The sequence below is a fragment of the Apiospora marii genome (assembly GCF_038362585.1).
Source record: "Apiospora marii strain CBS 49790 chromosome Unknown utg000011l_segment0_segment0, whole genome shotgun sequence".
Taxonomy (NCBI): domain Eukaryota; kingdom Fungi; phylum Ascomycota; class Sordariomycetes; order Amphisphaeriales; family Apiosporaceae; genus Apiospora; species Apiospora marii.
Window position 1 is genome coordinate 4,500,627 of NW_027117382.1, and position 12,142 is coordinate 4,512,768.

Consider the following 12,142-nt stretch of genomic DNA (forward strand, 5'->3'; position numbering starts at 1 on the left):
ACTAGTCGTCTGTCTAGTCGTACATACCCCGTTGTTCGGGGTCCCAATACGTCGACCGGGCTACGAATGAAGTGGTAGCTTGCGTGATCAAGAAAAACGATAGGTTTCGACGATTGGTTGGTTCCATGCCCATAAGACGATCGTGGCGCCGTGAACTATGGATATTTGAGATGACGAGACTTCGGACATCCGTTGAACAGAACTTGGCTTTCTATCAAAATAATAGCTAGACGTTGGTCAACATGAGGTTTTGGTTTTTTTAGGTTATGTCCGGCCAGCACATCTTGGCCTTAGTCATGATTCAACACCCTGATGTCTCGAACCGTATCTTGGGCTGGGTGAACACAGCCCGCTGTCAATAAGAAACTCTTGTTAAGTAGGCAGAGCGCAAACTATCTGCACTGGCACCGACCGCATTTGCCGGTGTACCAATTTCTTCTCAATCATCTTGGTGTTTCCCGCCACTGTAACGGGCCCTGCTACACAAATACGAAGTGGTGACTGGACATTGCCCTTGCAAGCGTCACCGGCGCACCGGATTGCTCTGAACCCGCCAGGCCGGTCGGTACCTGCATGTGGCCCTCGCGGCTTGCCTCTCCTCACATGCCACATGCCTGTGATGGCTGGTACGAACACATTACATTGAAGGGAAAATTCTCCGATCGCTTCCAGCAAACCCACATAAGCAATCTATTAAGCTCTACTCTGACAAGCAAGCAAGGGCGAAAAAGAAAGCAGTTTCCTCAGCACTGACGGGAGACAGACGACCTGGGGGCTGGGGCTTTCCTTGAAACAACACATATGAGCATACTTCTCGGCAAGATGTCATTGTTGGGCAAGCAAGATGCCAGAATGATCTGAGCCGGGAAGTCCTGGCTGGCTGGTTGGTGGCCAGCTTTGAAGAAACACGGCATGTTTCAAACCCGCTCACCATCCCTCCATGAAGCCGCCTTATCGCTTAGCAGTTGGCTATTTGGGGCGATCGCTTCTGGTATAGCCACCCATGACGCTGCGCACGTCGTCACTTGTTCTACCACGCAGCGTGGCAAAACAAAACTTGTTAGCAGAATATGGAGCTGAAGAGCTGGGCAGTTGGGCAACACGGAACCGCCCAGTTTCGTGATACTCAACGGTGTCGGTGTCGGCCGAGTGCGCCTCCGCGAGCAAGCATGCAAGGGAGGGATTGCGTGTCACTGCGTGTCTCTGCGTCAGGCACCACCCGATTGAGCAGAATCTCTGGGCCGACGGTGGTCCCCCCAATACCAGAACCAGAGATTGGAAATTGAACTCCTGAACCCGAGTATTTCTTGCCCACTTCGGCATCCAGATCGCCTAGCCCAGACGCGCGGATGCGTTTGATACTTTGGGGGGCCATGCTTGGCAGGTCTCCATACGTACCGGCCCATATCCCGCTGCTCAGCGGGCCTTGGATCCGTGTTTGTGCGCAAATGCAGCATCCAGCGATAATAAGCTCAATTTGACAAGCTGCCGACAGGTGCTTAACCAGGATGGCCTCCCCTGCCCATCCATGCCGTCCGTGCCTCTGTTGCAGCTTGCTCAGTAGATCAGGACGGCATCTCCATGAGCACCTGGTATCAAACTGGACATGAAGCTGTTTTCTTTTCGATGCGGCAATGCGTCGCGGAGCGAACCATCAAGGTACATAGTTGCGAACAGCAATTGTCGGACCCGTCCGGCGGCAGTCATCCCAAATTCTTTGTTTTAGCCCGACATGACCATAATGGCCGTGACCACCAATTGGTACAAGGCCAACATGGTGGATGCAGAATCACCTGCAAAAAAAAGGTAAAACCCAACAAAGATCCCAAAGGTTTAGTAGGAATAGGTCGGGTATAGATAGGAAGCGATAGCTTCTTCGTGGGATGCGGGTGTTTGTATGTCAGGAGCAATCAGTCCTGACGGCTGCCGCTAGCGGTAGGGCTGCGGCGCTCAATGACGACATTGCTGCTGATTGCGTCAGGAATACACGCGATCGATCAATGATATTTGCAGAACCAGAACTCCTCACCAGCTCCATCGGTCATATTGCACACAAAACCAACTCATAATTGCCGTCTCTGAATATACAATTCCCAACATCAAAACTTCTTTTCCTCCTTCGCAGCCCGAGGAACCATTTGCAGCACGTCAAACTTGCACCGTCACATCGGTAACACACCCACATCCACCCACCACCACCCGCCGCCACACCCATCCATCATGGACCCCCAAGGCCCCTCCCAACCGTCTCTCGAGACAGCCTACAAGACGCCCGGCAACGCCGCGACCGCCAACCCAGCCGAGACGAGCGCGAAGGCACACTCGCACCCGCACGGCCAGCGGCTCGACGAGCGCCTGCCCACGGGCGGCCAGACCGGCAGCTCGGCGCCGCAGCAGGACGGCTCCCCCCAGCCCTCCAGCCTGGGCTACGGCGTGCGGGGCGCGCCCGCGGGCGAGGAGCGCCGGGGCCTGACGCAGGAGGACGTCGGCCGCCACAAGGAGCTCGAGGGCGAGGCCATGACCGCGGGCGCCGCCGAGGGGCGCGTCGCGAGCGCCGTCGAGGGCAAGTCGGGGGCTACGGGCAGCGAGCCGGATTTGGCGGCCGATTTGGACCGGTAAGCTTTCTTTCTTTGCAAGAAGACAAGTGCTCGAAAGGCACAAATCGTCCCTCTGATTTATCGTGATATTGGCGAAGAGAGACCACTGCTGCTGACACAGAATCTTCCCCCGATTATAGTAAAAAGGCCGAGCAAGCGGACAAGAGAGAGGCAATCAAGGAGGGACGGCAACACGGTACCCACACGGAGGGCATCGATCCCCGGGTAGGCGGCAACGAGGGCCTGAGGGATGCTTGAGAGAGCAATCTTCGACCATTTGACGCATCATGAGAACTGTACGCTACAAAGAGAAAATAACGAGACATGGCCCAAAAGGCACCCCATCTTATCTTGAACGGTCTATTATGAAAACTAACTTTACCCTGATACACGCGTCGCTCGAAACACTGCCTATCATACCAAGGGCTATGGTAATTTGCAACCACTAGAACTTGAACACCTTATCCTTGCCATACCCCAGCTGCTCCAGAATGCCCGGCGGCTTGTTCTTCCCTCCCACCAACGCATCCTCGAAGCCCGGCGGCCCACAGACGAAGACTTTGGAGGAGCCGGTCACGGGTATGACCTCCTTCAGGAGCTCCTGCGTGACGTATCCCTTATGGTGCGGGGAGGTCGGGTCCGGCCGGCTGACCGTGTAAGTGGCCTTGAACCGGCCCGGGTACTGCCTCTCGAACTGGTCGAACTCGTCCTTGAGCAGGATGTCGGCATCCGTGTTGACGCCAAATACCAACGAGATCTGGGTTGCGTCCTCCGGGTTCTGCAGGATGCCCTGGATCAGCTGGAACATGGGCGTGATGCCGGCACCGCCGGCGATCAGGGTGATGTGCGGATGTTGGTTGGGCGTCCAGGCGTAGTGCTTGAGCGGGGCCACGAAACGCAGGCTGTCCCCCGGCTGGAGGGAGTGCAGGTGCGTGCTCATCTTGCCGCCGGGGTAGTGCTTGACCAGGAGCTCCAAGAAGCCGGGCTCATCTGCGGTGGATACGATCAGCAAGGTTTGCCTCGGGTGGGTGATGGGCCGCTGCTGCTCTGCCTGGTAACTTACTTGCTGGGGTGATCGGCGTATACGGTTTGCCGGTCGGTGTCCAGCTTCCTTTGGGAAATGCGAAAGTGATTAATGAAGCTGTTCATTGTGTTAGTTGTTCTGTTTTTGCTTGCCGCTATTGGCAGCATGCCAGATCAGGTAGGTGCTACTTACCCTCCAGCGGTAACCCGGTGATCGCGTCGGGCTCCGGAAGCTTGAACCGAAGCCGCTTGGTGTTATGGTTCACCAGCTCCGAACTCTCGAGCGACAGGGCGACGAAAGCTGGACCGCCAGGGAAAATCTTCCGGGGAGCTCCCGTCGACGCTGATGCCTCGCTCGTCAGGTTCCGGGACAGCAAAGTCAAACCAATGCCGGCGGCGGCCACTCCGCCGAGCACGTAGCCCGGACGAACTCTCTGGAACATAGCCATCGTAATGAGTATCTCACGAAGGAACTTCAGTGGTGGTAATCAATATACTCTAGATCCTGATACTGTTTGATGTGCTTCTCCTGTATGGCGCAAACAAAGAGAGGAGGCACGTAAGTCTACATCGTACTACCCGAGCAGAATCCGAGGCGAAAAGCGACGCCAGCCAACGGTTATTTATTTGAGGGCCAGCCCCCTTGGCTTCTTACAGTAAGCAAAGGGGCCAGACGGGTGCCGCCGCCATGGCGCATATTTGTTTTGTCCTTGAGGCAGCGCCTGCTAGTTATAGAAAAAGCGCGATCGGCAGACGAATTCATAAAATTATGGAGGTTATATACTTAATACGTTTTAACAGAAGGCCGAAATTTCTCGCTACGTACGTTAATAAATTATCCTTTTATATTAAAGGTATATTTAATCTCTTTTTTAATACTTTATTAAATTAAGAATACTCCGCCGTTCCTAAATAAATAAATTCTATTTCTAGTTTTTTTTTTTATTTTCTATCCGTTTTTTATTTAATATTTACCTTAATTAATACCTAAATAATTATCCCTTTAATAAAATTATTATATTATCCCCTTATATATATAAAAATTCTTATATATTTTAAATTTCAATTTTATAATAATATTTTATATAATTAACCTTTTTTACGAAATAATTAAATCTTATTATCGCTAAATTCTTTTTAAAAAGATTTTTATTTAACGGCAGCTATTTATCGTCGCTTAATATACATTAAATCTTTAAAAGTAACCGACGAATTAAGCTCGACTTATATAATAACTTACTTTATAATATTAAGTTTTTTAATTACCTTTCTAAAATTAAATTAACTTTTAAGAAGTTTTTTAATAATTAATAAAAAAAAGGGTATAATTTTAATATATTTATCGGTTTTTATTAAATTAAAATTAAATTTTTTATTAAAATAAGTATTTAAAGAATTAATTTTAAAATCGGTTTATAATTATATTCTCTTTTTACCTTAAATAAATATAAACTTTTTAACGATTTAAATTATAATAATTCTAAAAGCCCGGCGAATATTTAAAAATATAACCTCTTTTAATAACTTTCCACTAAATTTCTTTAAAAAATAACGTAAAATTTCGTTTTTTAAATTAAATTTTATAATTTTTAAAATAATCTTATTTTTTTCTTTAAAATAAATTAATTAATTAATCGAAAATATCGAGCTTAAAAAGTCGGTTTTATTTTCAAACTCTTTTAATCCACTTAAATTTTTTAAATTATCCTCGAAATCCTAATTATTTAAAAAATCTTAAAAATTTTATAAATCTCTTAATTTATTCGTTAAACTATTATTCCCCTCTAAACTCTTATTTTTCTAGGAAAATTTTTTATAAAAAATTAAAATAAAATTCTAAACGAAACTTTAAATAATAATTTAAATAGCCTTTTTAAAAGCGGTAAACATAAAAATAAATTACTAAATAATTATTTAATTAACTATTTAAACGATTTTTTAAGCGATAATTACTTTATAAATTTTATTAATATATTTAATACCCTTTCCTTTTTAATTAAAACTATATTTATTTATAAAATTTAACTTATTTATAACTAAAACTTTATAAATAAATTTTTCCGAAAATTATATCTTAAAATTAATAAACTAAAATATATTAAAAATAACCTTATTAATTTAAGTTTAATAATTTAATTTATATTTAAATTCTCTATAAAATACTTTTAATTAAACGATTTCTTTCTTATATTTTTAATAAGTTTCGTTATAAAATTTATTATAAACCTTTTAATATTCTTTTTATATTTTAATATAAAAAATATATCTATTTAATAATAAAAATCTTTCTATAATAAATTCCTAGTTATTTTTTAATTTAAAAATTCTATCCTTTAATAAATCCGTATATTTTATAAACGGAATATTATTATTTATAAATTCTTCCTATAATATATTTAAAGTTAAAATATATAATTATAAATTCTTTTAATAAATCTAATTTAATTATTTAATTATATTAGTTTTTAAATTTCCTAATTCCGTTATTTATTAAAAAATTTTAACGGCTTCCCTTATTAATTTATTTATATTCGTTTAAATAGTCTAAATTATTTAATTTATATATTAAAAGTTTTAAATAATAAAAGCCTTTATTTCTATTTAAAAGCTTTCTTATTTCTTTTAAAGTTCCTTTAATTTTATATTTATCTTATTAAACTTTAATTTATACTATATATTCTAAGCTTCGTTTTCCGCTTTCTATATATTTAAGTTTATAACGATTCCCTCTATTAATAATTTAATATTATCCCTTAAAAAATTAAATTCCCGCCGGCTTTAATCTTAAAAATTCTCTAATGTTTAAATAAATATAAAGTTCGTTAGAAGATTATATAAAGTACTTTAAAATTCTATTAACTAATAAATAATATTTAGTAGCTTTATATATAGGTTAAAACCTTCTTTAAAAATAACGATATTAATTAATTCTCTTAATTAGGATTTTATTAAATTAATATAAGGTAGAATTATAATTTAAATAATAATTTTAATATTAAATTATTTTTAAAGTAATTTATTTTAAATAATAATCTTTAAATCTTTTTCCTTAATTTCTTTAATTAATATTTAATTAAAATTAATAAAAAAAATCTTATATCCCTTTTAATTAATATAATAAAGTTTTTTATCCTTATTTTAAAAAAGATTATATCCTTTAAAATTAACCTTAATAATTTCGTTATTAAATTCTTTTTATTTAATCGGTTAACTTCTATATATTTTCTTTATTTTTTCTTCCTATATTATATTAATTAAATCTTTTTATCCTTCGGTATTCTATCCTTCTTATAAAGAAGTAAAGTTAATGTATTTAATTTTATATCGTTTAATTAAAGCTTTTTAATAAAATAGAATAATTTTAATATTAAGGTTAATTAATAACTAATAAAAACCGGAAAACTTTAATTTATTAAAGATTAACGTAAGGAAGACTCTTAAACCTTCCTTTATATCTCCATTAATTTTTAAAAATTTTAAATCATATAATTTTAAAAAAATATCTATAAATTTTATATTATCTTTTTATTTATATTTTTCTATTCCTTTAAAGATATTATTTAAATAACTCTTTATTCTTTTATAAATTATATTAAATAATAAATATATATTCAAATTTATTAAAACTATATTTACTAAAATCGATAATAAATTAAATTAAATTTATAAAATAATTCGCTTTATAATTCCCACTTAATATTAATAACGATCTCCCTTTATCTTATCTAATTTAATAATCTTTTATATCATTAAAGAATTTATTTCTATTTAATTTTAAAATTTATTTTTAATAAATCCTTTAAAATTAACCTTATCTGAAAATAAATAACCGCCTTTAAATTCTAAATATTTATCTAAATATTACCTTAATTTTTTAATTAATTTCGATATATAAACTTAAATCTTAAAGATATTACGTTTATAATTAAAATTATAATTAAAAAATAAAACTTAAGTTAACTTTTTAAATTTCATCTTTTTCCAGTTATTAAACAACGCCATCTTTAATAACTATATAATTATTACGGGTTTTAAAGATTTTAATAATAAAGGATTTAAGGCGAAAAGATTTATAACCTTCTTTTAAATTCTATTTTTTAACCTATATTTATAAACTTTTCCTTTAAAGACTATTTATTAAATAATTTTAACTTTTTTATTTTTAAATTCGAAAATAGTCTAGAGGAAATATTTTAAACTGTTTTATAATTAATGAAATTTTTTATTAATCTTATATCTTTTAAATCTAAATTTATTTAAAACCTTTTATTAAATAAATTCGTTATAAATAAAGCCTTTAACCGATTTTCTAATAGGCTAAAAACTAAAGTTAACTAATTTAAATAGTTTCGTTAATCTATATAGGTCCTCTTAATAAAAATGTTTTTAATAACTACTTTAATAAGCGTCTATTCTTTTATTAAAGATTTCTTAACGGAATAATTTATAATTTTTTTAAATAAAGTTAAATATTTTAAACCGGGGAGCGATAAAAAACCATTTAAAATTTTTTAAAATATAATATTTTAAAAAGGTTAACTTAAAATAACTATTTTAAATAACATAAAATCTTTTTAGTTTAGGAAGAATAAAACGCTTAAAGAGATATTATTCGGCTAAATTAAATCCCTTTACATTAAATTTATATTATCCTGCTATAGGAAGAGATATTAAGGTAATAAAATTAATCTCTCCATTTAAAACTATGCGCTTTATTCTTAATCTAGAGCTTAAGACCTTATTTAAAGTATTATAAAAATATTTAATTAATAATGTTTTATTAGGATTAATTTGTTCTTTAATAGAATTATAGGTTTTTAGGTTTTTATTAAATATATCTAAAAATACTTATTTAAATTCTATATAATTTATAATAAATATAAATTTAAATAAACGATAAAAGGATTAATATTTAACGCTAATTTCTAGTATTAAATTAATTAAATAAGGTAGTAATTATAAAAGATTTAAAATCTTACTTAAAAATAAATAGGAATTAAAGTTTTTTAAACTTCTTATATAAATAAGGTAAATATATAATAAAGGTAGAAAGGAATAAAATTTCGAAAATAATTTATAAAGGTAGTTAATTACTTAATAATAATACTTATTTCTTCGGGAAAGTTTAGGAAAAATAATTCTAATTACTTAGAATTAATAATAAAATGAATTCTAATTATTAAATCTATCGTCCTATAGATATATAATTAAATTATAATTTAAATTAAATTAATTAAGGTAAGTAAAAGGTAGATAATTAAAGTAAATAAAAGGTAGATAATTAAGAGTAAAATGAAAGGTAAAAGGTAGGTAATAAGTAGTAAAGGTAATAATAATATTAAAAATAATAAAGAAATTATTAATTAAAATATTAGGATACCATCACACGGGCTTTAAAATAATTAAAATTTTCGATCTATTAATTAAAATTAATTAATAAATTAATTCTGCCTAATGGTTAAAGGTTTCCTATTTATTAGAGAGATATTATAGTTAAAAATTATATATTAATAAATTATAATAAATAATAAAGGTTATAAATTATTAAAAGGTTAAAGTTAAAAAATTATTTAATAATAAAATCTTTATTATAAGTATTTTAAGTATTTAAGGTACTTTAAATATTTAATTTAAAGAAAATGGGATAATTTTTATTATATTAAATAAATAGCGTATAATTTTCTTTTTTAATAGCTTAATAATAATATTTCTATTCCCTTTTTTTTTAAAAAATAAATTTATTATTATTATCGGTTAAAGGCTTAAGGCGGACGTTAAAATCCTTGTTTAAACGGGAGTTTTAAAATTTTTATAGCGATATAACCTTTTTTAAAGATAAATAATTTAATATTATTATAATAATATTTATAATCCCTTTTAATATTTATTTTATTAAAGTTTATTAAATAAATTAATACCCTTTTTACTTTTTATTTAATAATAAATAACCCCCGTTATTTAAACGTTAATTTCTCCTTTTTCCCTTCCTATACTACTATAATAAAGTCGCTTTTTATTAGAAAATTTACGGCTATAAATTTTTTATATTAACGGATTTATTAAAAATTATATATAATTTATTTTTTTACCTATCGATTTTTATAATCTTATTTTATATTTTTTAAATAATATTTAATTTATTTAATATATTTAATAATAAAATTTTATTTAAATTCGTTTATCAATAGGACGTATGTATTAAAGGTTAATGCTTAAATTAGTATTATATAATCTAATAAAGGATATTTCTATTCGAATGCATTTTTGAAGAGATAACCGTATAAAATTTTAAAAGGTAATATATTATATTTCTTTATAAATCGTTTATTTATAAATTTTAACGTTTAAAGAATATCCCTGTCTTATGTTTAAAAAGGTTCCTTATTTAAATTTATTCCTTTAATTATAATCTTTTTTAAAACGCTTTATATAATTTAATTAAAGATTTCTATTAATCTAATATTCTTATAAAAAATTAATAAATTATTTAAAGGGTATATATTTATTTTTTAAAATCTTTTATAATATTTTATTTTAATAAACTTAAATCTTAGGTTAGAATATATAATTAAAAAAGATATTTTAAATTTATTTCGTTATTAATAAATATATTAAAAGGCTATTTATACCGTTATATTTTTAATGAGGCATGTTTATTTATAATTAAAAAATAAATTTATTAAATATATAAAATATTTTATTCTATCTTTTAATTTTAAAAATAAACTTATAAAGTTTATTATAAATATTTAAAATAATTTATATATTATTATAAGAAGGTTTATTAATTTAAATTTAATTAAATTAAATTTTATATATTATAAACATTTTAGAATATATAACGTTATATTTTAATATATAAAGGGTTAAAATATATATTAATTTAAATAATATATTATAATATTAATAAAAAAATACCCTTTATTATTATAAGCTTCCTTTAAAGCGGATCCTACTTTATATTTTAATAAACAGCGCCGCTAAATACCTCATCGGTAATATTTTAATATATTTCTTTTAATTTTAAAGGATTTATACCTATCTTTTAACGCCTATAAACTTAAACGGCCCCTTTTAAGCTTTATTTTAAAAAAGAGAATTTATTAAATATCGATATATTATATAAATTTGGAATAAAGGAACTCTATAATATTTAAAAATATAGATAAAATAATTATAAATATTTATATTTTTAAAATACCCTATATCTCTTATTCCGAAATATTTTAAAAATTAAAAAGTAATATTCCTTATAATATAATTATATATTTAATCGTAAGGTTATTAAATTAATTCTAAATTTAAAATATATATAAAATAAATTCATATTCTTTCGAAAGGGAGTTATATTTTCTTACTAATCTATTAATAAAATCTTATTATTTATTTAAATATATTTTTAATAATATCTTTTTATAACTATTTTTATTATTTTTTTAAATCTATTCACTTAATTTTTTAATATAACTAAATTTTTTAAGGTACGCCATTTTATTATAATTTTAATCTAGAAAAATTGTTTATAAAAAGGCATTTATTACTTTATTCCTTTTCCCTTTAATATATATAATTTTTAAAAGGGTAAACTTTAATTTATTTATTTATCGAATATATATATCCTTTATATTTAAGAAATTTTAAAAAAAGGTTAAAGGTTAATAGTTTATTAAAATTATTAAAATAAACGATATATAATTAAAATATTTCCAATATTTTTTAATGAATTTAATAATAGAGAATAACTTTCGTTTATAAATTCCGTAATTCCTTTAATATTTAATAAATAAGAATAAGTTGTATAAAATAAAACGCGGAACCTTTTTAATTATTTATTTAATAAAATAACCTCCTACTTAGCCGGAAGCGTTTATATATATATGAAATAAGAGGTTTAAATTATATTTATATATTTTAATAATAGTTAAACTTTTCTTTTTAAAGATATCGAATACTATAGCTTTTATTAAACCTTATTTCTAGTTAACGTTCCCTATTAATTTAATTAATAAATAAAAGAACTCCGTATAGTTTTAGATATAACGTTTAACTAGATTTAAAGCTTTTATAAATGCCTGGATATTAATAGTATTTATAAGGACTAGTTATTTAAATAGCTTTTTCGATTTAGATATTATAATACTTAAACGCCTATATATTTTATATATAATATTTAATATTTCTATTTATTTAACGTTAATTTTACATTTATAAAAGGATAATTTTATTAAATTCTATAGAATTTTAAGGAGGAAATAATATTTAATAAAGTTAAGGAATTCGTTAATAGTGGCTCCCTATATAAAAATATTATCGATATAATCTATTAAAGGCTGTAAATTGTCCGGGTTTAAAAGGGCCATAAGATTTAGTTTAAGATTTAGTTTAGGGATGAGTTTTAATAGGATTTTTATTATTTTATAAAATAAATGTTTAATAGATTAAGTATTTTAGGATAATTTAATTAGTTAAAATTAAGGAAACTTAAGAATTTTAAACGTTAAAATATACTTTAAATTAAAATA

General features: G+C 30.2%; 3 protein-coding genes across 3 annotated transcripts; 1 reads left to right on the forward strand and 2 right to left on the reverse strand.

The window, feature by feature from the left end:
- Window positions 1-1,126: 1,126 nt before the first annotated feature.
- On the reverse strand, window positions 1,127-1,375 carry PG985_014565 (uncharacterized protein; the record flags this gene model as incomplete). Its single annotated transcript, XM_066834331.1, has 1 exon — window positions 1,127-1,375. One exon carries the CDS (start codon window positions 1,373-1,375, stop codon window positions 1,127-1,129), a length of 249 nt encoding a protein of 82 aa, XP_066679071.1.
- Window positions 1,376-2,220: 845 nt separating this feature from the next.
- Window positions 2,221-2,855, forward strand: PG985_014566 (uncharacterized protein; the record flags this gene model as incomplete). Its single annotated transcript, XM_066834332.1, has 2 exons — window positions 2,221-2,615; window positions 2,738-2,855. 2 exons carry the CDS (start codon window positions 2,221-2,223, stop codon window positions 2,853-2,855), a joined length of 513 nt encoding a protein of 170 aa, XP_066679072.1.
- Window positions 2,856-3,042: 187 nt separating this feature from the next.
- Window positions 3,043-4,093, reverse strand: PG985_014567 (NADH-cytochrome b5 reductase; the record flags this gene model as incomplete). Its single annotated transcript, XM_066834333.1, has 3 exons — window positions 3,043-3,587; window positions 3,661-3,738; window positions 3,814-4,093. Coding segments are annotated over 3 exons (903 nt in total), but the record flags the coding sequence as incomplete, so codon positions are not given.
- Window positions 4,094-12,142: the final 8,049 nt, after the last annotated feature.